This window comes from Tursiops truncatus, chromosome 6 (assembly GCF_011762595.2).
Source record: "Tursiops truncatus isolate mTurTru1 chromosome 6, mTurTru1.mat.Y, whole genome shotgun sequence".
Taxonomy (NCBI): Eukaryota; Metazoa; Chordata; class Mammalia; order Artiodactyla; family Delphinidae; genus Tursiops; species Tursiops truncatus.
In genome coordinates, this window is record NC_047039.1 from 2,220,793 (window position 1) to 2,248,117 (window position 27,325).

The 27,325-nt window shown below is 43.3% G+C and overlaps 1 protein-coding gene across 6 annotated transcripts in view; it reads left to right on the forward strand.

Annotated features, from left to right (window-relative positions):
* The window catches only part of PALLD (palladin, cytoskeletal associated protein), a 272,833-nt gene that overhangs the window by 45,087 nt on the left and 200,421 nt on the right, over positions 1–27,325 (forward strand). For 3 of the 6 annotated variants that reach the window (XM_073805704.1, XM_033857510.2, XM_073805705.1), the window contains 5 exons: positions 850–916; positions 8,151–8,256; positions 9,577–9,651; positions 13,751–13,892; positions 14,480–14,503. In XM_073805704.1, coding sequence (XP_073661805.1) covers positions 909–916; positions 8,151–8,256; positions 9,577–9,651; positions 13,751–13,892; positions 14,480–14,503 — 355 coding nt within the window. In that variant the 5' untranslated portion in view covers positions 850–908. Of the gene's footprint in view, positions 1–849; positions 917–8,150; positions 8,257–9,576; positions 9,652–11,977; positions 12,150–13,750; positions 13,893–14,479; positions 14,504–27,325 lie in introns of those variants that run through there. The other 3 variants (XM_073805703.1, XM_073805702.1, XM_033857512.2) reach the window with 3 other exon arrangements.

Sequence of the window (27,325 nt, forward strand, 5' to 3'; positions counted from 1 at the left end):
GAAGATCCCACATGCCGTGGAGCAACTAAGCCCGTTAGCCACAACTACTGAGCCCGCACACCTAGAGCCTGTGCTCCGCAACAAGAGAAGCTACTGCGATGAGAAGCCCACACACCACAACGAAGAGTAGCCCCCGCTCGCTACAACTAGAGAAAGCCTGCGCACAGCAATGAAGACCCAACGCAGCCAAAAATAAATTTAAAAAAAAGAATGTACTTCGAACCATCACAGTTATTTTAAGTATTACCTAAAATCTCTTGTCACAAAATACATGAGCATTAAAATGTAAGGACAGTTTGCATTTTGGCCTAAAAATCCAGCAAGGTGACCCATAATCTAAACACAATAACGAAGCAGATGAATTTGGGAAGGAATGATCCAAAATTAGAAACCCTCCTATTCAAGAATGAAGCCATATCAGAGTCAGAAAGCATCTCCTAATTAATGAGAAATGAAGGTATTGATGATCCACACCATGTAATCTTCTGAGAAAGAGTTGAAGTTTAAAACTATGGATGTTCTACACACAGACACACATGCATTTATTTCATAGTTGAGAAGCCATTTAAAATCGTGGTTATGACGGCCAAAGGGACAAAAATGAAACTGGTAATAAATCTGACACTAAACCCATACTGCTTTGAAGAAAGCTTTTCTTGGTGGTTCTGTTTTTACATGATTATCTGAAAAAACAGTCTGAGTAGAAATGGTCTGAACCATTCTCTATTTCAAAATAAGACTACATTACATTATTACATTACTGTCTGTACATTATTGTCTGAGTGAAGAGCATTACCTTTGGAAGCAATTATAGGTACTACTTACATCTTTTTTTTTTTTTCCACTCAGGTGCCAGTTCAACAGATTCTGACAGTGAAAGTTTAGCGTTCAAATCAAAACCTGGAGCCATGCCACAGTAAGTACCTACAATTCCATCAATTATAAGCAAAGGCTGTCAACAGAGTTGTGCTCTGTGACGCCACTTATGTTGTGCTCTGAGGAGGTCAGCTGATGTCAATCAAGAACCAAATGCTTGAACCTAGAACACAGTTTTTAACTTACGAATTCGAGCTTTGAAATCCGCATTTCATCATCAATGTGTCAGAGTCTAACCGTCCACCATGTTAGTTTCAATGACAACTAACAGGTTATAAATGTATGAAAGGAGCACTTGTGTTGAGGGAAAATCACTTAAATCATTACTAAAACGTAAATGTCAACCAAGTTATCCGTACACATTAGAACATATCTAATTAGGCCAGAAATGGGCTTCCATTTGGATGAAGTCTATTTCTAGTTAGATCTTGTCATGAAAATCTCAAAATTGAGTTTTTCCTACGAAGATATACAATGTTAGTATCTTAATCATTTTGCAAAAATAAAGTAAAATTGTTCCCATCCTCCCTGGGAGCAAAGACTGCCACCGCGTTCGTCCTGCCTGCTGTTTGCTGCAGAAGATCTGAGGAGGCATGAAGAATACCAATGTCCAGGATCCACCACCAGAGAGCTGGCATCTGGGTTGGGCCCTCAGATTTAAAGGACTTTATTCTGCAGTTGTGAATCCAAGCAGTTGTGAATTTTGCCGTGTGGCTGACAGTGCCTTGGTGCCCCGACCCTGTGTCAGGCCTGAGCCTCTGAGGTGGGAGAGCCGAGTTCAGGACATTGGTCCACCAGAGACCTCCTGGCTCCACGTAATATCAAACAGCGAAAGCTCTCCTAGAGATCTCCATCTCAACGCTAAGACCCAGCTCCATCAAAGACCAGCAAGCTACAGTTCTGGACACCCTATGCCAAACAAGTAGCAAGACAGGAACACAACCCCACCCATTAGAAGAGAGGCTGCTTAAAATCATAACAAGGTCACAGACACCCCAAAACACACCACTGGATGCAGTCCTGCCCACCAGAAACACAAGATCCAGCCTCATCCACCAGAACACAGGCACCAGTCCCCTCCACAAGGAAACCTACACAACCTACTGACCCAACCTTAGCCACTGGGAGCAGACACCAAAAACAACAGGAACTACGAACCTGCAACCTGCGTAAAGCAGACCCCAAACACAGGAAGTTAAGCAAAATGAGAAGACAGAGAAGCAGACAGCCAATGAAGGAGCAAGGTAAAAACCCACCAGACCAAAAAAATGACGAGGAAATAGGCAGTCTACCTGAAAAAAAATTCAGAGTAATGATAGTAAAGATGATTCAAAATCTTGGAAATAGAATGGAGGAAACACAAGAAACGTTTAACAAGGACCTAGAAGAACTAAAGAGCAAACAAACAATGATGAACAACACAATGAATGAAATTAAAAATTTTCTGGAAGGAATCAATAGCAGAATAACTGAGGCAGAAGGACGGTTAAGTGACCTGGAAGATAAATTAGTGGAAATAACAACTGCAGAGCAGAATAAAGGGAAAAGAATGAAAAGAATTGAGGACAGTCTTGGAGACCTCTGGGACAACATTAAATGCACCAACATTTGAATTATAGGGGTCCCAGGAGAAGAAGAGAAAAAGAAAGGGACTGAGAAAATATATGAAGAGATTATAGTTGAAAACTTCCCTAATATGGGAAAAGAAAGAGTCAAGTCCAGGAAGCACAGAGAGTCCCATACAGGATAAATCCAAGGAGAAACACACCAAGACACATATTAATCAAACTATCAAAAATTAAATAGAAAGAAAAAATATTAAAAGCAGCAAGGGAAAAACAACAAATAACATACAAGGGAATCACCATAAGATTAACAGCTGATCTTTCAGCAAGAACTCTGCAAGCAGAAGGGAGTGGCAAGACATATTTAAGGTGATGAAAGGGAAAAACCTACAACCAAGATTACTCTATCCGGCAAGGATCTCATTCAGATTTGACAGAGAAATTAAACCTTTTACAGACAAGCAAAAGCTAAGAGAATTCAGCACCACCAAACCAACTTTACAACAAATGCTAAAGGAAGTTCTCTAGGCAGGAAACACAAGAGAAGGAAAAGACCTACAAAAACAAACCCACAACAATTAAAAAAAATGGTAATAGGATCATACATATGAGTAATTACCTTAAATGTAAATGGATTAAATGCTCCACTCAAAAGACATAAACTGGCTGAATGGATACGAAAACAAGACCCACATATATGCTCTCTACAAGAGACCCACTTCAGACCTAGGGACACATACAGACTGAAAGTGAGGGGATGGAAAAAGATATTCCATGCAAATGGAAATCAAAAGAAAGCTGGAGTAGCAATTCTCATACCAGACAGAATAGACTTTAAAATAAAGACTATTAGAAGAGAGAAAGAAGGACATTACATAATGATCAAGGGATCAATCCAAGAAGAAGATATAACAATTGTAAATATTTACGCACCAGCATAGGAGCACCTCAAAACATAAGGCAAATGCTAACAACCCTAAAAGGGGAAGTTGACAGTAACACAATCATAGTAGGGGACTTAAACACCCCACTTTCACCAATGGACAGATCATCCATAGTGAAAATAAATAAGGAAACACAGCTTTAAATGATACATTAAACAGGACAGACTTAATATTTATAGGAATTCCATCCAAAAAAACCAGAATACACTTTCTTCTCAAGTGCTCACAGGACATTCTCCAGGATAGATCATATCTTGGGTCACACATCAAGCCTTGGTGAATTTAAGAAAACTGAAATCGTATCAAGTATTTTTCTGACCACAACACTATGAGACTAGATATCAATTACAGGAAAAAATCTGTAAAAACTACAAACACATGGAGACTAAACAATATACTACTGAATAACCAAGAGATCACTGAAGAAATCAAAGAGGAAATCAAAAAATACCTAGAAACAAATGACAATTAGAACATGATGACCCACAACCTATGGGATACAGCAAAAGCAGTTCTAAGAGGGAAGTTTATAGCAATACAATCCTACCTCAAGAAACAAGAAACATCTCAAACAAACTGACCTTACCCCTAAAGCAATTAGAGAAAGAAGAATAAAAAACCCCCCAAAGTTAGCAGAAGGAACTAAATCATAAAGATCAGATCAGAAATAAATGAAAAAGAAATGAAGGAAACAATAGCAAAGGTCCATAAAACTAAAAGCTGGTTGTTTGAGAAGATAAACAAAATTGATAAACCATTAGCCAGACTCATCAAGAAAAAGGAAAAAAATCAATAGAATTAGAAATGAAAAAGGAGAAGTAACAACTGACACTGCAGAAATACAAAGGATCATGAGAGATTACTACAAGCAACTATATGCCAATAAAATGGACAAGCTGGAAGAAATGGACAAATTCTTAGAAAAGCACAACCTTCAGAGACTGAACCAGGAAGAAATAGAAAATTTAAACAGACGAATCACAAGCACTGAAATTGAGACTGTAATTAAAAATCTTCCAACAAACAAAAGCCCAGGACCAGATGGCTTCACAAGCAAATTCTGTCAAACATTTAGAGAAGAGCTAATACCTATCCTTCTCAAACTTCCAAAATATAGCAGAGAGAGGAACACTCCCCAACTCATTCTACGAGGCCACCATCACCCTAATACCAAAACCAGGCAAAGATGCCACAAAGAAAGAAAACTACAGGCCAATATCACTGATGAACATAGATGCAAAAATTCTCAACAAAATACTAGCAAACGGAATCCAACAGCACATTAAAAGGATCATATACCATGATCAAGTGGGTTTTATCCCAGGAGTGCAAGGATTCTTCAATATATGCAAATCAATCAGTGTGAGAAATCATATTAACAAATTGAAGGAGAAAATCCATATGATCATCTCAATAGATGCAGAAAAAGCTTTCGACAAAATTCAACACCTATTTATGATAAAAACCCTCCAGAAAGTAGGCATAGAGGGAACTTTCCTCAACATAATAAAGGCCATATATGACAAACCAACAGCCAAAATCGTTCTCAGTGGTGAAAAACTGAAACCATTTCCTCTAAGATCAGGAACCAGACAAGGTTGTCCACTCTCACCACTATTATTGAATATAGTCTTGGAATTTTTAGCCACGGCAATCAGAGAAGAAAAAGAAATAAAAGGAATCCAAATCAGAAAAGAAGAAGTAAAACTGTCACTCTTTGCAGATGACATGATACTATACGTAGAGAATTCTAAAGATGCTACCAGGAAACTACTAGAGCTAATCAATGAATTTGGTAAAGTAACAGGATACAAAATTAATGCACAGAAATCTCTTGCATTCCTATACACTAATGATGAAAAATCTGAAAGAGCAATTAAGGAAACATTCCCATTTACCATTGCAACAAAAAGAATAAAATACCTAGGAATAAACCTACCTAAGGAGGCAAAAGACCTTATGCAGAAAACTATAAGACACCGGTGAAAGAAATTAAAGATGTTACAAACAGTTGGAGAGATATTCCATGTTCTTGGATTGGAAGAATCAACATCGTGAAAATGACTATACTACCCAAAGCAATCCATAGGTTCATTGCAATCCCTGTCAAACTACCAATGGCATTTTTCACAGAACTAGAACAAAAAATTTCACAATTTGTATGGAAACAAAAAAGAGTCTGAATAGCCAAACCAATCTTGAGAAAGAAAAACGGAGTTGGAGGAATCAGGCTCCCTGACTTCAGACTCTACTACAAAGCTACAGTAATCAAGACAGTATGGTACTGGCACAGAAAGAGAAATATAGATGAATGGAACAGGATAGAAAGCCCAGAGATGAACCCATGCACATATGGTCATCTTATTTTTGGTAAAGGAGGCAAGAATGTACAATGGAGAAAAGACAGTCTCTTCAATAAGTGGTGCTGGGAAAACTGGACAGCTACATATAAAAGAATGAAATTAGAACACTCCCTAACACCATACACAAAAATACACTCAAAATGGATTAAAGACCTAAATGTAAGGCCAGACACTGTAAAACTCTTAGAGGAAAACATAGGCAGAACACTCTATGGCATCAATCACAGCAAGATCCTTTTTGGACCACCTCCTAGAGAAATGGAAATAAAAACAAAAATAAACAAATGGGACCTAATGAAACTTCAAAGCTTTTGCACAGCAAAGGAAACCATAAACAAGACGAAAAGACAACCCTCAGAATGGGAGAAAATATTTGCAAATGAAGCAACTGACAAAGGATTAATCTCCAAAACATACAAGCAACTCATGCAGCTCAGTATCAAAAAAACAAACAACCCAATCCAAAAATGGGCAGACGACCTAAGTAGACATTTCTCCAAAGAAGACATACAGACTGCCAACAAACACATGAAAGAATGCTCAACATCACTAATCATTAGAGAAATGCAAATCAAAACTACAATGAGGTATCATCTCACACTGGTCAGAATGGCCATCATCAAAATATCTACAAACAATAAATGCTGGAGAGGGTGTGGAGAAAAGGGAACCCTCTTGCACTGTTGGTGGGAATGTAAATTGATACAGCCACTATGGAGAACAGTATGGAGGTTCGTTAGAAAACTAAAATTAGGGCTTCCCTGGTGGCGCAGTGGTTGAGGGTCTGCCTGCCAATGCAGGGGACGTGGGTTCGTGCCCCGGGCTGGGAGGATCCCACGTGCTGCGGAGCGGCTGGGCCTGTGAGCCATGGCTGCTGAGCCTGCGCGTCCGGAGCCTGTGCTCCGCAACGGGAGAGGCCACAACAGTGAGAGGCCTGCGTGCCGCAACAAAAACCAAAAAACTAAAATTAGAACTGCCATACCACCCAGCAATCCCACTACTGGGCATATGCCCTGAGAAAACCATAATTCAAAGAGTCATGTACCACAGTGTTCACTGCAGCTATATTTAAAATAGCCAGGACATGGAAGCGACAGATGAATAGATAAAGGAGATGTGTCACGTATATACAGTGGAATATTACTCAGCCATAAAAAGAAACGGAATTGAGCTATTTATAGTGAGGTGGATGGACCTAGAGACTGTCATGCACAGTGAAGTAAGTCAGAAAGAGAAAAATAAATACCGTATGCTAACATATATATATATGGAATCTAAAAAAAAAAAAAAGATTTTGAAGAATCTAGGGGCAGGACGGGAATAAAGATGCAGACGTAGAGAATGGACTTGAGGACACGGGGAGGGGGAAGGGTAAGCTGGGACAAAGTGAGAGAGTCTCATGGACTTACACACCACCAAATGTAAAATAGATAGCTAGTGGGAAGCAGCCGCATAGCACAGGGAGATCAGCTCGGCGCTTTGTAACCACCTAGAGGGGTGGGATAGGGAGGGTGGGAGGGAGACGCAAGAGGGAGGAGTTATAGGGATATATGTATACGTATAGCTGATTCACTTTGTTATACAGCAGAAACTAACACACCATTGTAAAGCAGTTATACTCCAATAAAGATGTTTTTTAAAAATAAAAAATAAAGTAAAATCTACCGAAATTTTGTAGAAAACTCCATGGACATCGAGATCGTGGTAATACACTTCATTGATTTGCTAGTATATACATAACAATTGCAGCCATTTAACATCCAGTAGTCACTGAACATTCATGTTAAAGGGACCTTAATAAGATCACATACTGTGCCACCTGTGCATCCAGTCAGCTATCTCAGGTTTAGTGAAGTGACCTGAGTCGCTTGAGATTACACAGCCCGTGACTTAGCAAAACTGGGCCGGAAGCACGTCTAAGTTTTATGCACCAAAGCAAAACTTCCCAGATACTCTTGACTTTACACAGTGAGAAGCCAGAGCAAAGAACAGCTGCCAGACTGAAAATAGACCATGAGAACTCTGCATTAAATATAGCACCCCCAACCCTACACGTTTTACGTATCTGCTTAGTGTTAGAGACTGACCTTTTTCCAAGTATTTTCTTTTCTGTTAGGATTTCCAGTTCAGTAATTTCAGCTGTCTGGTAAGAGCTGAGATACTTAGTTACATGCGCTATTTTTCCTTTTTCTGTGTGTTTATTTTACTAATGTCTAGGGCCATCTGTGCCTATACTGACCACCGCTGTTCTAACCGTAGGTCGTGGGTCCTGATGTCGGAAGCACTTAGAGTTGAAGCGGGTTGAGTAGACATAAAGAAACTGGGCTATTCTGTGGACATGTTTCAAAGAATACTTCCTGCTTAAAAAATTCTGAGTGAACCCTTGGCCCCTTATCTTCCAGGGCTCAGAAGAAAACAACTTCCGTTTCCTTGACGATAGGATCATCATCTCCAAAGACAGGGGTGACCACAGCCGTGATTCAGCCACTGTCTGTCCCTGTTCAACAGGTAAGTGTTCCACAGCCTACAGGGAGTCAAACTCACTGAAGAATATAAGTAGTACTCCCTTGAAATATTTTCTAAGTGGACACAGAACTGGGAGATAAGAAAATCGTAAATAAAGTTCTTCCTTTTAAGGCACTAAAAATAATCTCTAATCAAAGACATGCCACAGGGCTTCCCTGGTGGCGCAGTGGTTGAGAGTCCGCCTGCCGATTCAGGGAACACGAGTCCCTGCCCTGGTCCGGGAAGATCCCACATGCCACAGAGCGGCTGGGCCTGTGAGCCATGGCCGCTGAGCCTGCGTGTCCAGAGCCTGTGCTCCGCAATGGGAGAGGCCGCAGCGGTGGGAGGCCTGCGTACCGCAAAAAAAAAAAAAAAAAAAAAAAAAAAAAGACATGCCACCAATAAATCAATATCTGCATTTCCTTTGGGAATTTCTCTTTCTAGCAGGCAATACTCTGATAAAATGGCATCTGTTTTAGCTATTACTGTTGGATTCTCCCCGTATGAGCCATCTTCTGTGTGGCCAAATTCATTAGCTCCTTTAAAACAAAGTAGAAGACTAGAAAAGTCCATCTGCCGACAAAAGTTTTCCCGTCCTCTAAGAGCTAAGCAGATAATACAGAAAAAAATTCGCATTCCTTCCCTTCACCATGCAGTTTTATCCTGCTTTTTTATTTCATTGTAAGACTGCTTTATCCAAGAAAGAAAAGCAGTAGAAATGACTGGAAAGTCATTGTGGTAAGTTTACTTTGCAAAACACAAACATGAAGGTTTTTTTAATGTAAAAGATTAAAATCTAGATGTTTCTGAATCAACTGTGATACTTTGTGCTGTGACGAGTATCTTCAAACCCAACCCTTTTGAAATGTGAACTCATTCCTACCTCCTGAGTGTGTCTAAGGAACATCAGTGTGCCCTCCGGCTACCGGGCACCCATGGGTATTTTAGAAATTCTAGTATGTGACTCACTGTGTGATGTGTAGCGTACACAGCCAGTGAAGAAAACACATCTGAGATCATAAACTGGAAAAGACCCAACCAGTAGAAGTTACTCAGCGATGGCACGTATAGTAGATATTTCCTTTAAACCCCTAACCCAGAGTGGACTTTACAGAAATAGTTGTGATTAAGGCAGTGGACTCCTTTTAGTGTTTGATATTTAAGTATTGGTAAGTATGTAATGAATGCTAAGCCCTGTCAGCGGCCGTGCTGTCACCCACACGGGTCCCTCTTGGGCACCGTCCCGGTAACGCCAGGTCATAGAGCCTATCTTTTCAGCCGTTCGTATGTTCCAAGTTTGACCCACGTGCCTCTGCTTTTCAGGCTCCCAGCCCCACCTCGTGCCTCTGCCGGCCAGATGGACCCACAGCCGCCTGCTTCCCGCCTGTTTTCACCAAGGTCTGACATCTGTGCGTCTCATTCAGTGGGTCTGCTCTGGGCCTTAGGTGCCATTCCCCTGTGGCTTCGTGGAGCAGTGTTTAAAAATTACAGCGAGTGGATGAGCAGGCTCTTTTCATGGTTACCTTTGGGCTGAGTAGATATTTGTTGCGCAGCTGCTGTGTGACCGTAATTTGTAAAGGGTCTGAGAGAGGTGGCCCTGCTCACGTTGGACCTGACAGAGCTCAGAATAGACTGGGAAACAGTACAAGAAACAACACAAAATGCTGTGTAGGGAACTGGGAGAACCGGCAAGTTTTATAGACATTTTTTTAAAAAACTGACTAATTTTCAGTTTGTCCAAGTCGGTGTTTTGTGTTGCCAAGCTGATGACGTGCATTTCGTTGGTCAACAGTTCAGCTCAGAAATGGTCCCGTGTAGTATTTCTTCTCTGTTTCCTACTCCACTTTTTGAGAAAGTTATAAACTTTATTTTTTTATTGGAGTGTAGTTGATTTACAGTGTTGTGTTAGTTTTAGGTGTACAGCAAAGTGATTCTGTTATACATAGACTTCTTTTCAGATTCTTTTCCCTTATAAGTTATTACAAAGTATTAAGTGTAGTTCACTGTGTCATATAGTAGGTCCTTGTCTATCTCTTACACATTGTAGTGTGTTCATGTCAATCCCAAACTCCTAATTAATCCCCCCTCCTTTCCCCTTTGGTAATCATAAGTTTTCTATGTCTGTGGGTCTGTTTCTGTTTTGTATATAAGTTCATTGTGTCATTTTTTTTTATTTGAAAGACATTTTAAAAGGCACAAGTCAAGGGAGAGGTGCACCATGCCTGTGCACCAGTACACTGTCAGAAGTCATGACCCTAGACCAGTCTCTAAATTCAATGCAAATCTAGCTCAAATTCCAACAGGTTCCTTGTTTTTATTTGTGTTTGATGTTGAACTTGGCCGTTTGATTCTAGATATTTTGTGGAAGAAAAAGCGGCTCAGAGCAGCCAGGGCCCTCCTGCACAAGCAGGAGGAAATGGTATTAGGGATCTGAGATGTCAAGACTTCCCAAGGCCAGAGCATCAGGAGAGCAGTGCTGGCTCAAGGCTGGACAAACGGACAAACAAGGCCCAGAGAGCGCCCACAAGACACCCCAGGAACCCACGGTCACTGGGCAGGGTGGGTTCTTCAGCAGAGGTGGGCCCCGACCTCAAACTTTTCACAAAAATCAATTCCAAGTAACTAAAGACAGATGTGAAAGCAGTTTCTATAAACCCATCATCTAAAAGCTGTAAATCTGCAAGGAGCCAAGAAGAGCATGTGAATAGTCTTCATGTAGGGAGTGATGTCTCTTTCCTAAGCCAGCCTGCATCCAGCTTGCTTAAAGACCTTTTCATAAACAGGGTATTGACCGGAGGATGCAACAAATGATAATTGTTGACAGCAACATTGAAGTCGCCTCCCAGGATAAAATACCCAAAAAGAAAACAAGGCATGTCAAACCAGCCAACAACCGTGTCGGTGTAACAGCCCACGAGGTCGTCCATCCTTTGGTGCTTAGAGCAGGAGTTGTTTACGGAGGGGTGGGCGCGGCACATTTACCTGTAGTTTAAGAGTTTTTCTCAAGCAGCCTCATGAAACTGGCCAGGAAATCTGTGTTACCTGCCACACTATTGCTGGGGACACAGTTGATTTTGGAGCCAGGGCCCCGTGATCAAGCGTGTCCTGGTGGCACCAGGGAGGTGAGAGGCCCCGAGAGTTTCCTTTCCTCCCTCAGGGCTGCGGAATTCTTCCAGGGCCATGAGAGACCCTCAGTCCCAGGCACACACCCTGTTCCTTTCCCCTGCAGTGCAGTCCAGCTCCTGAGACAGAGGTTCCAGCAGCAGTGTCCCCCCTTCCCCAGAGAAAACCAGGAAGCGTTCTCTGAGCTTAATAGAAAGAAAAGCAAACCAGAATTCAGCATTTTTACAAAGCTTGAGTTTTTAAGTCACAAACTGTTGAGTGGCCGGAGCTCAGGGCCGTGTCCCCGTGCTTGCAGCTCCATGTCCTGGGTCTGGACAGTGGATGTCCACCCGTTCTGCATGGTCTTCTTCTTCCTCACTGGCACCTGCGCCCTTTCCCTGTGGGCGGCGCCTCTCCCTGCTCTGCACTGTCCTTTGGGGGCCTAGGCTCTGGCTCCGGAGGGGATGGTGGTGACAGGGGGTGGCCTGGGCTTTGCAGGTCCACTGGCGCCTCCATCCGTGCTCTCCCACATCGCTGGGAAAGGTTCCCCGGGGCTGAGCCGGAGCCGCGGAGCTGGCGGGGACAGTGGGGCTGTGAGTCACAGGGACACACATGGGGCCAGGAGAGCGGCCTGCCCCGTGTGGCGTTTCTCCCCAGAGCGGTGGACCCTCCAAGGAATCTCAGTACCAGGTGGACCTGACAACAAGAGATGCTCTTCTGCGGACCCTGAAACACCCAGGGGTCCCAGAGTCTGCCGAGTGGACGACCCTGACTGCCAAGGTCAGCCTCTGAAGGTGACTCTTGGCCTCCCTTGGGGTCCTCACTGTGGTTCCTACGAGCGAACCGTGTTTACGGTGGCTTCTGTCAAGAGAAGAAGCTCACTCCGGGAGGGGCCAGGTGGCACCCCTGGGCTAACTGCAGAGGTTTGACTGTATAAAGTCTTCAGCACCTTCCCATTTACCACCTATGTGATTTTCCAGTGTTTGAACTAAATGCATAATCCTAGGAGCAAACAGAGTCCCCCTGTGGTGTCTGAAGGCTCACACATGAAGAATATTTGTGCAGCATCTGTAACGTGCTGTGAACACTTCCTGGACAAGCCGGGGGCGTTGATTCATCCGTCCACACAAGCTGGACCCCGTGGTCCATATCTTCCCTGCTGATCTGCTAAATTAGCGCTTTCTTGACCGATCAGAAAGTGAAAGTCAATTTAAAACCAGAGATTTTCCTACAGTTAAAAATAAGGGTGGAGTGAGAATGCACTCAGAAGTAGGTAATAATCTTCACCTTTCCATTAAAAAAAAAACAAAAAAAAAGACCTTAGCCACCAAAATCCTCATGAAATGCCTTCCCAGACTTCGCAGTAGACCTTTATGGTCCTGCCCGCATCATGGACTTTGAGGATTCCCACGGGGCCGGGGCACACACACTGCAGGCCAGTTGCTGCAGGGTCTGTTGTTCCCAGCACACCATTGGCTGGCTCTTCAGAAAAATGTAAAAAGCAAAAACAGAAATAGAAGAAAAAAAAAAACCACTTCCTGGTGTGAATTTGTTTGCTTTGGGTCTCTGCATAGGTGAATTACTTGATCATATTTGACATCTTTTAAGAGTTCTTCGTGTCCTTTATCAGATGCAATACTCTGTAGTCAGAAGGGTAGATAGCCAGAAAGTTTCAGTGGGCCCGTGGCTAAGCAATTGCAGAGGGGAAGGGCAGAGTGCTGACACCTGGAAGGGGCCAGTTATTCCTTTGGTATTTAATAGCCAGTTTACAAGCTTCACGTCTTTGCATCTGTGAAGCCAAACGCATTTCTGGTCTGTTGGGTTGTAAACATTTATTGGGCTGGAGTTGGAGTAGGTGGCACCAGGGTGACAGCAGGGGAAGAGGCAAGGAAGGTCAGGCGGGGGAAGTGCTCCTGTCTTCTTATTTCACTCAGAATCTCCAAATGAGAAAATGCCAACCCTCATCCTGGTAAAGCGGACCCAGGAAGCTGGCGGGCAGAGGTGGCGCCCCGCGACAAGCTCAGAGCTTGGGAGACAAGTGGGGTCTCCCTGCCTTCCTGTCTGGGTCTCTCAGGAATCTACACTCAGATGGAGTGCGATTCTTTAAAGACGTTTGCGTTCCACCAGCTCACTCTTCAGTGTAGATAAAGGTACCCGTTACCATAAAATTCCATGAATACTAGAGCCGTACCTTTGCAGGGTGGGCCCAGCGTTTCTGCCGGCCCCATGGGAAGCCTTACTCACTTCATTACATGCAGTTAAAGGTGTTCCCCCTGACCTGATTTTATGATGCAAAGCCTGCGTTTGCTTCTCTAAGGTTGGGAAGTGTTGCTCTTGTTGTGAAGCTGGGTGAGACCACACCAAGGCCTGACGTGCACGGATCCTTGCATTTCAGGAGCTGCAAAGCATCTCAGCCTCCAAGGGACAGGCAGCTGTGCTGGAGTGCCGGGTCCGAGGCACGCCCCCGCTGCAGGTCCAGTGGTTCCGACAAGGCAGTGAAATCCAGGACTCTCCAGACTTCCGGATCCTACAGAAAAGTAAGGAGAGGGGCCTGTCCCACCACCCCCAGGTCTGACCAAGCCCTCTTGTCCGGCTCCAGGAGAACCGGGAAGGGCTTAGTCACTGAGATGCATGGATTTCTTCCTTCTTCCCTCTCTCCCTCCCTTCCTTCCTTCCTTCCTTCCTTTCTTTGCGTTTTATTTGTTTTAATATTTAATTTAATTTTTACTTTATATTGGAAGATAGTTGATTTACAGTTTTGTGTTAGTTTCAGGTGTACAGCAAGGTGATTCAGTTATATGTATACATATAGTCATTCTTTTTCAGAGTCTTTTCCCATGTAGAATATTACAGAATATTGAGTAGAGTTTCCTGTGCCATACAGTAGGTCCTTGTTGATTACCTATTTTATATACTATAGTGTGAGATGCATAGATTTCTGTTCTCCTAGTGTGGAAGACGTGCAGGGTGCAGCACGTTAAAGCCGCCCTGATGGAGTTTGTCTTCACCATTTCTGCAGACATGTCGTAGACAAGGTCACAGAAAAAGATGGGTAGGTTTAGTATGAACGGAAGCCCAGTCTAATGCTCTGTTTTGATTTCTTTTTTTCTCATGTGGGAAACAGAACCTCGATCCACAGCTGAACCTGGTAAGAAGCTTTTTCTTTTTGGGAATGTATCTCTTTGGTTTCAATAGCTCTTTGTTTCCGTTTTGAAGCCATAAGCAGAACAGTGTTTTTGCAGTTCCCTGGAAATGTGAAACCCCCTTACAGACAATATCTTCTTTATCGTGGGGTCTGCACGCTGCGTTTTACATCAGGTTCTTTATTAGGGAAACATGAAGTTCCATTCAGACAAGAAGGTCAGGCTCAGTGACTGAAGGCTTTTAAAACTGTAGTCTGTTATACTCAGAAAGCAAGCTGAGCTCAGGATGAAAAAATATCCTGCTAAGATTCCAGGAGAAAAGAGTGATCTGCGGCATATTTCTGCTGACCAAAAGCCACCAACAGCTAGACCCCAGCCTGGAAATGCACCTCACGGGAAAGCAGCCCGAGGAGTGACCACCAGGCGTCTCTCATTTATGTGCCCTGACCCATGAGCGCTTCCTATGCTACACCAGGAGGAAAGGCATCTTGCCCTGGAATTGCACATCCCTGGGCCTCGTCAGAGCCGTGTGGTCCAGAAGCCCACGTGTCCTCCCCTCCTGCCTTGCACTTCTTGTCTTTTTATGGCTCCTCATAGACGAAAACGATGTTTATAAGAGAAGCAGAAATTTTTGTCCGGGTGTTTCACAGTACATCCACCTCGAAGACTACTTTCTTAGTATCTTTCACATCAGCAAAGTCACCAGTTTCACTCCCTTCTTGCCAAAGGGTGGAAAATGTGTGTCTCTGCTTCAGCATCACGCAGACCCGGCTGCACATCTCTTGGGAGCCAGACCCGGCTTGGCCTTTCTCGGGGATCGAGGTGGCTCCTGGTCAGAGAGACCGAGGTCAGTCCTGAGCCCCTCACACCCGCGCACCGGGGCCTGGAAAGCACAGTGTGAGCCTGTTAGGGTCCAGAGCAGAAGGGATGCTGAGTGTCATCCTGAGGGAGAAACTGGAATTGATCTGATGCCTTCTTTTTTAAAATTAATTAATTAATTTTTATTGGATTATATAGTTAATTTACAGTGTTGTGTAGTTTCAGGTGTACAGCAAAGTGAATCAGTTATACACATATATATATCTCCACTCTTTTTTAGGTTCTTTTCCCATATAAGTCATTACAGAGTATTGAGTAGAGTTCCCTGTGCTGTACAGTAGGGCCTTATTATCTATTATATATATACAGTAGTGTGTATATGTTGATCCCAATCTCCCAATTTATCCCTTCCCTCCCCTTACCCCCTGGTAACCATAAGTTTGTTTTCTGTCTGTGACTCTACTTCTGTTTTGTAAATAAGTTCATTTGTACCATGTTTTTAGATTCCATATATAAGTAACATCATATGATATTTGTTTTTTTCTGACACTTCACTCAGTATTACAATCTCTACGTCCATCCATGTTGCTGCAAATGACATTATTGTGTTCTTTTTTATGGGTGAGTTATATTCCATTGTATATAGGTACCACATCTTCTTTATCCATTCCTCTGTCGATGGACAGTTAGGTTGCTTCCATGTCCTGGCTATTGTGAATAGTGCTGCAGTGAACGTTGGGGTCCATGTCTCTTTTTGAATTACGGTTTTCTCTGGATATATGCCCATGACTGGAATTGCTGGATCATATGGTAGCTCTATTTTTAGTTTTTTAAGGAACCTCCACACTGTTCTCCATAGTGGCTGTACCAGCTTACATTCCCACCAATAATGTAGGAGGGTTCCCTTTTCTCCACCCCCTCTCCAGAATTTATTGTTTGTGAGTTTTTGATGTTGGCCATTCTGACCAGTGTGAGGTGATACCTCATTGTGGTTTTGATTTGCGTTTCTCTAATGATTAGTGATGTTGAGCATCTTTTCATGTGCGTATTGGCCATCCGTGTGTTATCTTTGGAGAAAGGTCTATTTAGATCTTCCTCCCATGTTTTGATCGGGTTGTTTGGTTTTTTTTCTATTGAGCTGCATGAGCTGCTTGTATATTTTGGAGACTAATCCCTTGCCGTTCGCTTCATTTGCAAATATTTTCTCCCACTCCGTGGGCTGTCTTTTCGTTTTGTTTACGGTTTCCTTTGCTGTGCAGAAGCTAATCGGATACCTTCTTGTTGTGAGTTACATACACCCAGACCCCACCGCCCACCTGTACGGTCCCCATGTCTGTTACTGTGGTCACTTTTCAAACTGTGGAAGCAACACAACTGCGTGTTTTGCTGTGACATGGCTTTGTGTAAAATTGCACAGTGCTGTTCCCTGATACAGGGGACTTCTGAGACTCAGTCTCCTTCATGACCTGATGTGGAAATCCTATAGGGGGGTTAAGGCCTATCTTTTACATTGCTGTTTTAAATAGACTAGGCAGACATGGATAGATAGATAGATAGATAGATGAATGGATAGATGGATAGATAGATAGGTAGATATAGAAGTAGGAACCAAATATCTCCTTTATCCACAAGAAAGTTTGTGTGAACAAGTCTATGGAGTAGGTTATCTCTTCTGATGCTTTATGTACAATAATACTAAAATCTTGGGCCAAAAATTCTGAAGGCATTCCTGGTGGAATGGATTAAGACTGCTTTGGTCTTGCATTTTGGATTCTGTTTGAGTTCATGCAACTCTTCTTTCATCGTGTTTTATCCAGTGTCATCAACACAGGTGATATGACTTATTAAATGTCTCCTGTGATCTGTGTTGGAAAATCATAAACTAAGCATCATCTGAAAATTTAAAACACTGGGAAGAAGCTGCATAGTTTAGTTTCTGAGTATGTGTGTGTTTGAAAATTGAAAGCTCTCAACACACCAACTAAGAAGGAGTATTTGGGTGAGGAGGGAAGAGAGAAACTCCTTCAGCCCCTCCACCACCCCTCAGACCCCATACACGCCTGTCTCAGTCGTGTTTGCTGTTTTGCTTCTAGAATATAGTTTTTGTTGTTGTTGTTGTTGTTGTTGTTTTTTGCGGTACGTGGGCCTCTCACTGTTGTGGCCCCTCCCATGGCGGAGCACAGGCTCTGGACACGCAGGCTCAGCGGCCATGGCTCACGGGCCCAGCCGCTCCGCGGCATGTGGGATCTTCCCGGACCGGGGCACGAACCTGTGTCCCCGGCATCGGCAGGCGGACTCTCAACCATTGCACCACCAGGGAAGCCCTAGAATATAGTTTTGATCATGAATTATTTAGTGAAACCAGTCCTCAGCATCATCATGGGGTAGTCTGACCTCTAGAATGTTCTTAAATGCTTTTTGGTTTAATGTGGCAAAATCATGCCAAGAAGAGCGGGAGACGGAAGGCCTTCCTCGTAAACTGCACGTCCTAGCAGCGTATGAAAAAGTCTGCCCTCGCTGTGTTCGCTGAAGTTTCCTATTTTTCTTTTCCCTTTGGTTCGATCTGGAAGCATTTAAGAAAACAGACTCCTCCGTTCAAACCACAATAATAGCACTTGCTGAAGACAGATAATTCTTGATGGAGCGATATTTCAAGCAAATCTGTCAGTCTAAGGCAAACACGTACATAGTCAGGAGCTATGAAAAACAAGACACCACTAGTCTTCCTCGACCTCTGCTAATTCCTCCACAATTATATTCTCCACGACATGGTTGGAATTGCTTCCTTTTTTTCATACAGGACCATTAAAACACTCTGCCTCAGAGAAATTCCCTGGTGGTCCAGGGAGTCGGCACTTCCACTGCCGTGGTCCGGGTTTGATCCCTGGTCAGGGAACTAAAATACTGCAAGCTGAGATGCGTGGCCAAAAAACAAAAAAATACCCTTCCTCAGAAATCTACACTTGACACGGAGAATTAACTAAAACCCACACGCATGAACAACTGTTCAAGTGACTGCTCACATGAGTTGTGATGAGTTAGAACTTTAGAACAAGCACACACTGACACATAACTTGTAGTTAAACAATGTCCTGACTTGCCTGACAGAACCAGGTATGATTACGATTCCTTTACTACTAGGCGAATGTTTTCTAACATTGACTTGAAGTTGACCATTGATGCTTCCAGGGGAAAAAAACAGAACATGTATTGACTCTTTCACTGTCCTTAAATGACCTGATGGACTATTGCATCCAATACACAGACCTCTCAACTACTCAACCTTAGAGAATGTACATAGGAACTGGCTTCCCTTGTGGCTGTTTTTTAGCCACTGTTAAATGGAGAGGAGGAAAATTGACATGACTACGATACATCTGAGGCAAGAGGTGAATTTTACAGAACTAGGTCGGAGATATTCTCCAAATGCTAAAATATAAGTAGCCTTTGAAATTCAGAACATACCTGAGCATTCTGGTTTTCCTGCCCTCTCTCCCCTTCCTGACATGATCACTGTTGCTCTCTCCCTGCTGGCTGGCCTCCCTCCCTCCCTCCCTTTCTTTCCCCATATCCCCCCTCATTTATTTATATATCTCTTTTTTTCTTCTCTTCACTCTCCTTCTTTTTTCTTATTCATGGGCAAGATATTTTAAAGCCCTAGAAATGAAACTGAAATGCACTAGTGCCTGGTCACAGCCCCCGTAGGGATTAGATGTTTAGATAAGGAAGGAAACAGCCCATTCCCTGCGATGCATTTGTGCAACGGAAACAGGTTTTTCTTGTCACTCCTCTGCTGGGTCTGTCTGATGTGTTTTCCACTCCTCTCTTGTCTAGACAGAAGTCAGCTTGCATCACCCATCTTCTCAGACAGCTTTGTGAGTCCATAGCAGTGAGCTTACTCAGAACCCACATGTGTCTGTCACGGTACCTGCTCTGGCCTCCTTTGTTGACGTTCCGACTTTACCCTGATTGCATCCTTCAAAGACCAGTGGGGGGGGGGCGGGCAGGGCCACAGAAGACTCCTTCGACAGCTGTCCGCGCTCAGGTCCTGACTCATACGTCTGCAAACAGCCACAAACTGTATCGCGTTACTTCTAGAGCACTGTCTCATGACACGCAAAATCGAAACTCCAAAAACCAACGTGTCTTACTGGTTGGGAAACGGTGCACGTAAAAGTGCGGTGCCCTGGCTTTCAGTGTGCCTCCAGGGCCACCCGGCCTCCTAGATCTTGGGGCATGGAATCTGTGCTTTGGTCCCGTGAGTCACGATGTGAAGGAAATTATAGTTTAAATGTACTGAGGTGCTGAGCAGTAGGAGGGCCACGGTGAGGATGTTTGAATGCGATTCCAGGTTAAGACTGGAGTAAGCAAAAGTGGGTTGGGTAAAGCCTGTGGTTCCCAAACCGTGTGGCAAGGCGCCCTGGGTGCCACACCATCCGGCAGGGGTGCTGGAGATGCTGGAGATTTTTGACAAACACAGTGACACTGGACATCTCCTGGGGACGACTGCCGGCTCGAAACAGTTCCAACGTTACATCACCCTACATTCTCTGCTGTGACGTCGTATCTTTGTGAAACTGAGTTTTTGGTGTGTGTGTGATAAAAAGCAAGTCCCACGTGAAAATCGGGTGGACTGTGAAAGCAGGCTGGCTGGGTCCCATCTGATTCCAGGAGGGATTGTGTCCTCCCAGCATATAAACACATCCATTAGTAAGTGATTGTGGTGATTTAAGAATAAAATATTGGTATTTTTCCTTCAATTTATATGTATTTTTTAAAACAATAACTAACTTGTTAAGACCTAAATATTATTACGTTCTTTAGAAAGAACTGCTTAACGAAGGAGGCTATTCAGTATGTCTTTAGGTTTTGGAGCACCGTAAAAAATGACTGAGACACTTAGGGTCTCGTGAACCTAGAAGGTTTGGTGAGAAATCTCTGGGGAGAGAGGGAAAGGCACCAAGACACCAAAGGGAAAACTGCGTGACTGTTGGAACCCTGAGATCTGCGTGCCTCTGCCCCGCCCCCCCAAACTGGCCTCTAGAAGGCCAGCCTGGTGGAGGCCGAAGGGCTCATTTCTGGGTGATGGCAGCATCCCAAGAGAAAAAAATCCATCCATAGTGATGCGGGAGTTTCTCCAAGACAGAGGCCATCTAGATTACACCCCGGGGAAGGCCAGGGCGAATGGCCGCTCTCTGCTGTCCAGATTCCCGTCAGCTCAGAGCCACATCGGACAAGAAGAGATCAAAGGTGTCTGAAGAAACCTCCCTCTGGGATGATACAGGAGAGCACGAGCAACTCCCCAGAAAGCAGCTTGGAGGAAGCAGACTTGCAAAGAGAAGAAGATGTAAAAACAAAGCAGCGCTCTCGTCGGAGGGGTGAGAAAATCAGCGCATCCAAGAAGAAAAAATAACAGGTATAAGGGGGGAGGAGAGGAGGGCCGTTCAGAAAACAAGGCGTGCTTGCGATGAAAAAGCTGGTAGCAGAAATAAAGTTAGGAAATGTCTCGCAAAGTAGGAGAAAAAGGCAGAGAAGGGATGTAGAGAGAGAAGGTAAGGACATTAGATGGTAGACCCGCCCCGGTAGACAACACATTCATAAGTAGGATTCCAGGAGAAGAGGACAAAGGGGAGAGATTATCCATGCAATTTGTTTTTCATTCCCCAAACGGAAGGATATCAGTTTCCAGACTGAAAGGACCCGCTGAGATCACAACGTATGAAAACACATTGACAGCGGTGTGCACCACTGTGAAATTCACAACATCCAGGACGAGGCCATGATGCTCTCCGTGTCCGGGGAGGAAGCACCAGGTCACAGCAAACTAACAGTATCAGAGTGACCTAGGACTTCTCAGCAGGCTTCCTAGGCACACAGACAGCGAAGCAACGCCTTCCAGATTCTGGTGTAAAATGACCTCCAACTCCATAAGGAGATGTGGTCAAGATTTTTCAGAGTTGCAGGGTCTCAAGGATTTTCCTCCACAGCTTGTCTGTAGGGTGTGACCCCTGCAGCGAGAGAATTCACCGGCCAGAGCAAGATGTGAGGACAGGAGCATGACAGCAAATGCAGCCAGAGGCCGGGGTCCCCGGAAGGCACGGCTACACGTCGATGTGTGACAAGGACAGACACGGCAAGGCATTCATCCCTGAGAGCTCAGGGCCGCCGCCCATCTCCTGCCCTGACAACAGACGGTTGCGGGTGAGCTGACCCCAGGTCGCATCTCTGCTTGGCCCGGCCTGTCACTGCCTGCCGGGTCAGTTGGGAACACTGTTACCGCCCACGGAAGTGCTCTGATTTGACCCGGTGCTGAGATCTGGAAGTTGGCCATGTTGACCTTAAAAAGAGAGATTTCGGAGACACAGACACCACCAGTGATTCCTCTGGGCTGTCCAGTTCCTGCCCATGCTTAGCCCCTCCAGGTACCCACCGACCCACCCCCGGGAGCCCCAGATTTCCCAGGAAACCCCGTGGCCTTGCCTACCCCTTACCCCTGAGGGGTTTGGTAAATGTCTGGGGAAGTTGAACTTTTTTCTGACGGTGGGAAGGTGGCCTTTTTTTTTTTTTTTTTAACATCTTTATTGGAGTATAATTGCTTTACAATGGTGTGTTAGTTTCTGCTGTATAACAAAGTGAATCAGCTATATGCATACGTATATCCCCTCTGTCTTGCGTCTCCCTCCCACTCTCCCTAGCCCACCCCTCTAGGTGGTCACAAAGCACAGAGCTGATCTCCCTGTGCTACGCGGCTGCTTCCCACTAGCTATCCATCTTACATATGGTAGTGTATATATGTCCATGCTACTCTCTCACTTCATCCCAGCTTACCGTTCCCCCTCCCCGTGTCCTCAAGTCCATTCTCTACATCTGCGTCTTTATTCCTGTCCTACCCCTAGGTTCTTCAGAACCATTTTTTTTTTCCTTTTTAGATTCCATATATATGTGTTAGCATACGGTATTTGTTTTTCTCTTTCTGACTTACTTCACTCTGTATGACTCTAGGTCCATCCACCTCATTACAAATAGCTCAATTTCGTTTATTTTTATGGCTGAGTAATATTCCATTGTATATATGTGCCACATCTTCTTTATCCATTCATCTGTCGATGGACACTTAAGTTGCTTCCATGTCCTGGCTATTGTAAATAGAGCTGCAATGAACATTGAAGTGCATGTGTCTTTTAGAATTATGATTTTCTCATGATATATGCCCAGTAGTGGGATTGCTGGGTTGTATGGTAATTCTATTTTTAGTTTTATAAGGAACCTCCATACTGTTCTCCCCAGTGGCTGTATCAATTTACATTCCTACCAACAGTGCAAGAGTGTTCCCTTTTCTCCACACCCTCTCCAGCATTTATTGCTTGTAGATTTTTTGATGATGGCCATTCTGACTGGTGCGAGGTGATACCTCATTATAGTTTTGATTTGCATTTCTCTAATGATTAGTGATGTTGAGCATTCTTTCATGTGTTTGTTGGCAGTCTGTATATCTTCTTTGGAGAAATGTCTGCTTAGGTCTTCTGCCCATTTTTGGATTGGGTTGTTTGTTTATTTGATATTGAGCTGCATGAGCTGCTTGTATATTTTGGAGATTAATCCTTTGTCAGTTGCTTCATTTGCAAATATTTTCTCCCATTGTGAGGGTTGTCTTTTCATCTTGTTTATGTTTTCTTTTGCTGTGCAAAATCTTTTAAGTTTCATTAAGTCCTATTTGTTCATTTTTGGTTTTATTTCCATTTCTCTAGGAGGTGGGTCAAAAAGAATCTTGCTGTGATATATGTCATAGTGTTCTTCCTATGTTTTCCTCTAAGAGTTTTATAGTGTCTGGCCTTATATTTAGGTCTTTAATCCATTTTGAGTGTATTTTTGTGTATGGTGTTAGGGAGTGTTCTAATTTCATACTTTTACATGTAGCTGTCCAGTTTACCCAGCACCACTTATTGAAGAGGCTGTAGGTGGCCTTTTCTTTACACAACAAGATAAATGCTTGTTAGTCAGCATTTAAAAACTTAGTGAAGTAAGTCAGACAGAAAAAGGCAAATATCATAGTATATCACTTATACATGGAATCTAAAGAAATGGTACAAATGAACCTATTTACAAAACAGAAATAGAGTCACAGATGTAGAAAACTAATGGTTACCAGGGGGTAAAAGGGGAAGGGATAATATGGGAGATTGAGATTGACATATACACACTACTATGTGTAAAATAGTTGACTAATAAGGCCCTACTGTACAGCACAGGGAACTCTGCTCAATACTCTGTAATGGCCTATGTGGGAAAAGAATCTAAAAAAGAGTGGATACATGTATATGTATAACTGATTCACTTTGTTGTACACCTGAAACTAACATGACATTGTAAATCAACTGTACTCTAATAAAAATTAAAACAAAAACTAAACGCATTTTTGAAGGATACATACATATGTGGTAAACATATAAGGAAAATCAAAGGAGTGATTATCTCTAAAGGGGAAGGAAGATTCAGCTGGGGAGGGCGTATGGGACATTCTGCAGTATTGGTCATCTTTTATTGCTTAGACTTATTGATGGGTGTGCAGGATTTCATTTCATTGTTACTCCTTAAACTGTGCATTTTTATTAAAAATTTTTTTATTGAAGCATAGTTGATTTATAATGTGTTCATTTCTGCTGTACAGCAAAGTGAATCAGTTATACATGTATATAGTCTTTTTCATATTCTTTTCCATTATGGTTCATCTAGCATATTGAATATCGTTCCCTATGCTCTACAGTAGGACCTTGTTGTTTATCCATCCTATATGTACTAGTTTGCGTCTGCTAACCCCAAACTCCCAATCCATCCCTTCCCCAGCCCCCTCCTCTTTGGCAACCACAAGTGTGTTCTCTATGTCCGTGAGTCTTAAACTGTGTACTTTAAATATCTTTCTCTATATATGATACAGTTTGAAGTTTTTAAAAATCCTTTATAAAAATTTATACAAGGCTTACAGTTACCCACACTGAATCTCATCTTGCTGATTTTAGCCCAGAGTCCTTTTTTATTAGTTGTGTTACCCAAACCATGTGGTTTGGAAGGTAAAAGCTGGATTTTTTTTTGTTTTAAGTTAGGCTGGCCCCCAAAGGGGGGGAAAAAACCTGTGAAGGATGACATTTATGAACGTGTTCCCTCATTACCCAGAGGACTTAGTAATGTTATCCTTGCTGCGTCATCATTTTACGTTTCTGCAAACAAAATGGTTTTGTTTGTATTTAACCAAGAGTTCAGCATGTCCAAGAACTTGAGTGAAATTTGTGGTTAACCTCTGAGAGATATTTACATGATTAAGTAATTTTTAGGCAACTTTAGAAAGCAGAATTTACCATCAGCAAAAATGGTTTCCAGTTTACTAAGTTATTATATGCCCTCAAATCAAAAGTCACCAGTTAGGAAAATTGGATTAAAAAGGACTGTACTTAGAGTTATTAATAACTTTAATTTTTTGCGTTTTTTAAAGGACATTTTTTTAATAAAAATAAGTGAGCCTCTATTTCCCTTTATTTGAGACAAGCAGTCACTTCCTGATTCCCATCCCTCACCAAAATGTACTTCACAGAAATCTTAAGGTCTTTGTTCGAATAAGATGTTACTAGATGAAAATTCAGTGCTGCAGCTGGGCTCATCTGTCCTGCTGGCTTTCTTCATCCCTGTAATGTCAGAGCCATCCCAGCTGAGACGCTCCTTTCTCTCAGCAAAATGTGAGCCTCTTGTCACTTTCGGATGAAATTTTCCAAGAGAATCAAAGCTGAACAACTTTTAGGGCATTGGACTAATGTTTTATCTAGTAAAAGTCCCTGAGATGTAGCAGTGTCCGAAGATCACCGAAAGAACTTGCCAGTGCTTTTTTATTCTTATTTTTTTCTTCCATATGTAGACTGTCCAGTCGGTCATCAGCTCTGTGCATGAATCTACCTCATTTTATGCAATAGAAGTGTTCCTGAAAATTCATAGAAAATGAAGTTAGTTCAGTCAGATTCGAAACATGCAATCTTTTCATTCTCAAAAGGGCCCTCTGGAGGAGAAGGGGCAACTGTATAAACAAGCTCAGGTTTTCTTAAAATGGCATAACTTAAAAAAAAAATCAAAATTGTAGATAACACAAGAAGACACCCTGAGAGTTGGCCAGATCATCACTCCAAAGCCACTTTCTATTATCCCTGCTGGATAAGATTTTACCCTGATTTAAAATGTAGGTTCAGGGCACAGAACTGTGTTAACTGTAAACACAGTGTTTACAGGGAAAGTGTTCTCAGGCATTGAGAGCAATGGCATTTCTCTGTCTCCAGAAAGTCCATCTTTCCAGGCTGAGAGAAGACCGTTCAAGTGCATCGACCCTGGGAGGACAGTGCAGGGAGGGAGGGGTCAGCCACGGCAGCTGACGGCCCCAGGCTCCCAACAGCATTCTCTAAGATGGAGCCCATCTCCCAGAGGATGGGGGGGGGGGTGGTTTTCCCCAAATCTCTACAGACTGGGCTGTTCATTTCTTCTCCCACCGTCATGGCCACGTGACAGTGTCCTTCGGACTGGGCTTGTATCCTTCCAGTGTATCTCATATATTGGAGGACACACAGCCCACCTACTTGGGCAGATGGGTTTCTAGTGAGTTACTTGGATAGTGAGAGTAATTGAAGTGTTCAGATCCAGGAAACTCCTTGTTTCCCATCTTAAATCTTTTATTACTTCATTTCTCATTGGGTTTCTCATGTCCTGGACCAGGAAAAAATGCAGAACAGCTAAGAGGCCTTGTGCTGTCGGAAGAAGGAGCTTGTGGGGGACGGGGTGTGACTGTCAGCATTTTGGCCTCAACATTAACCATGACCTTGAGAGGATCCCTTTGGACCTTGGACCTCACTTGAAGAAATGAGCAACTTGGGCTTGTCCACATACAGTCCTTTACAGCTGTAATATCCTGTGCTTTATTGACCCTCCTCTGGTTAAGGACACTTCTAACTCATCTCGTAACCATGTGTATTCAATTTAAAATTCCCAGTCCCTGTTGCCTTTCCAGATACATCTCACTTTCCCAGTGATTCATCTTATGTGAAGCTCTGACTTGAATTATTTCCACACTTTATTCCTCTTTGATTGAGAAGCCTTGAACTGTGTGCAGTACACTCAGAAACACACAGGGTACCTTCCTTCACGCTCTCTGTCATCCTGTCATTTTCCTTCTGTTCAGGGAGCCTTTTTATCAATAATAATTGTGTGCTTTAAATGTATTCAAGCCTTGGGACTTCCCTGGTGGTGCAGTGGTTAAGAATCCACTTGCCGATGCAGGGGACACGCGTTCGAGCCCTGGTCCGGGAAGATCCCACATGCCCCAGAGCAACCAAGCCCGTACGCCACAACTACTGAGCCTGCGCTCTAGAGCCTGTGAGCCACAACTACTGAGCCCGTGTGCCTGAACTACCGAAGCCTGCGCGGCTAGAGCCCGTGCTCCACAACAAGAGAGGCCACCACAATGAGAAGCTTGCACGCCGCAACGAAGAGTAGCCCCCGCTCGCCACAACTAGAGAAAGCCCGCGCGCAGCAACGAAGACCCAACACAGCCAAAAATTTTTTAAAAATTAAAGAAAAAATGTATCTGATGCCTTTACCTGCAAACTCTTTTCTTAATATGCCAAACACCTCAGCAGGATTCCTTGATGTTTTTTGAGCCAGGAACTCTGGTGGGCCCGACAGCTCAGTGTTTTTAAACTGTGGATCATGACCCATGAAAGTGGGTGGCAACCACCACTAGTTTAAAATAAAATAGAAGAGAAAATGGGTAGTAACCAGAATTTTCCCACTATTTCTATTTCAGTGTCTATTCTTTCAAAAAGAGAAAATAATTCTGTTTGTTTGAAACAAGGCAACACATTTTTAGGAACTCAGCCTATCTTGTAATTGAAATCAACGCCCACGAGCTCTCTTGGGACATAAAGGAAGATTCACTTTCATTTTATTTATCGTTTAATTGGTTCACCTTTGCGTTTATT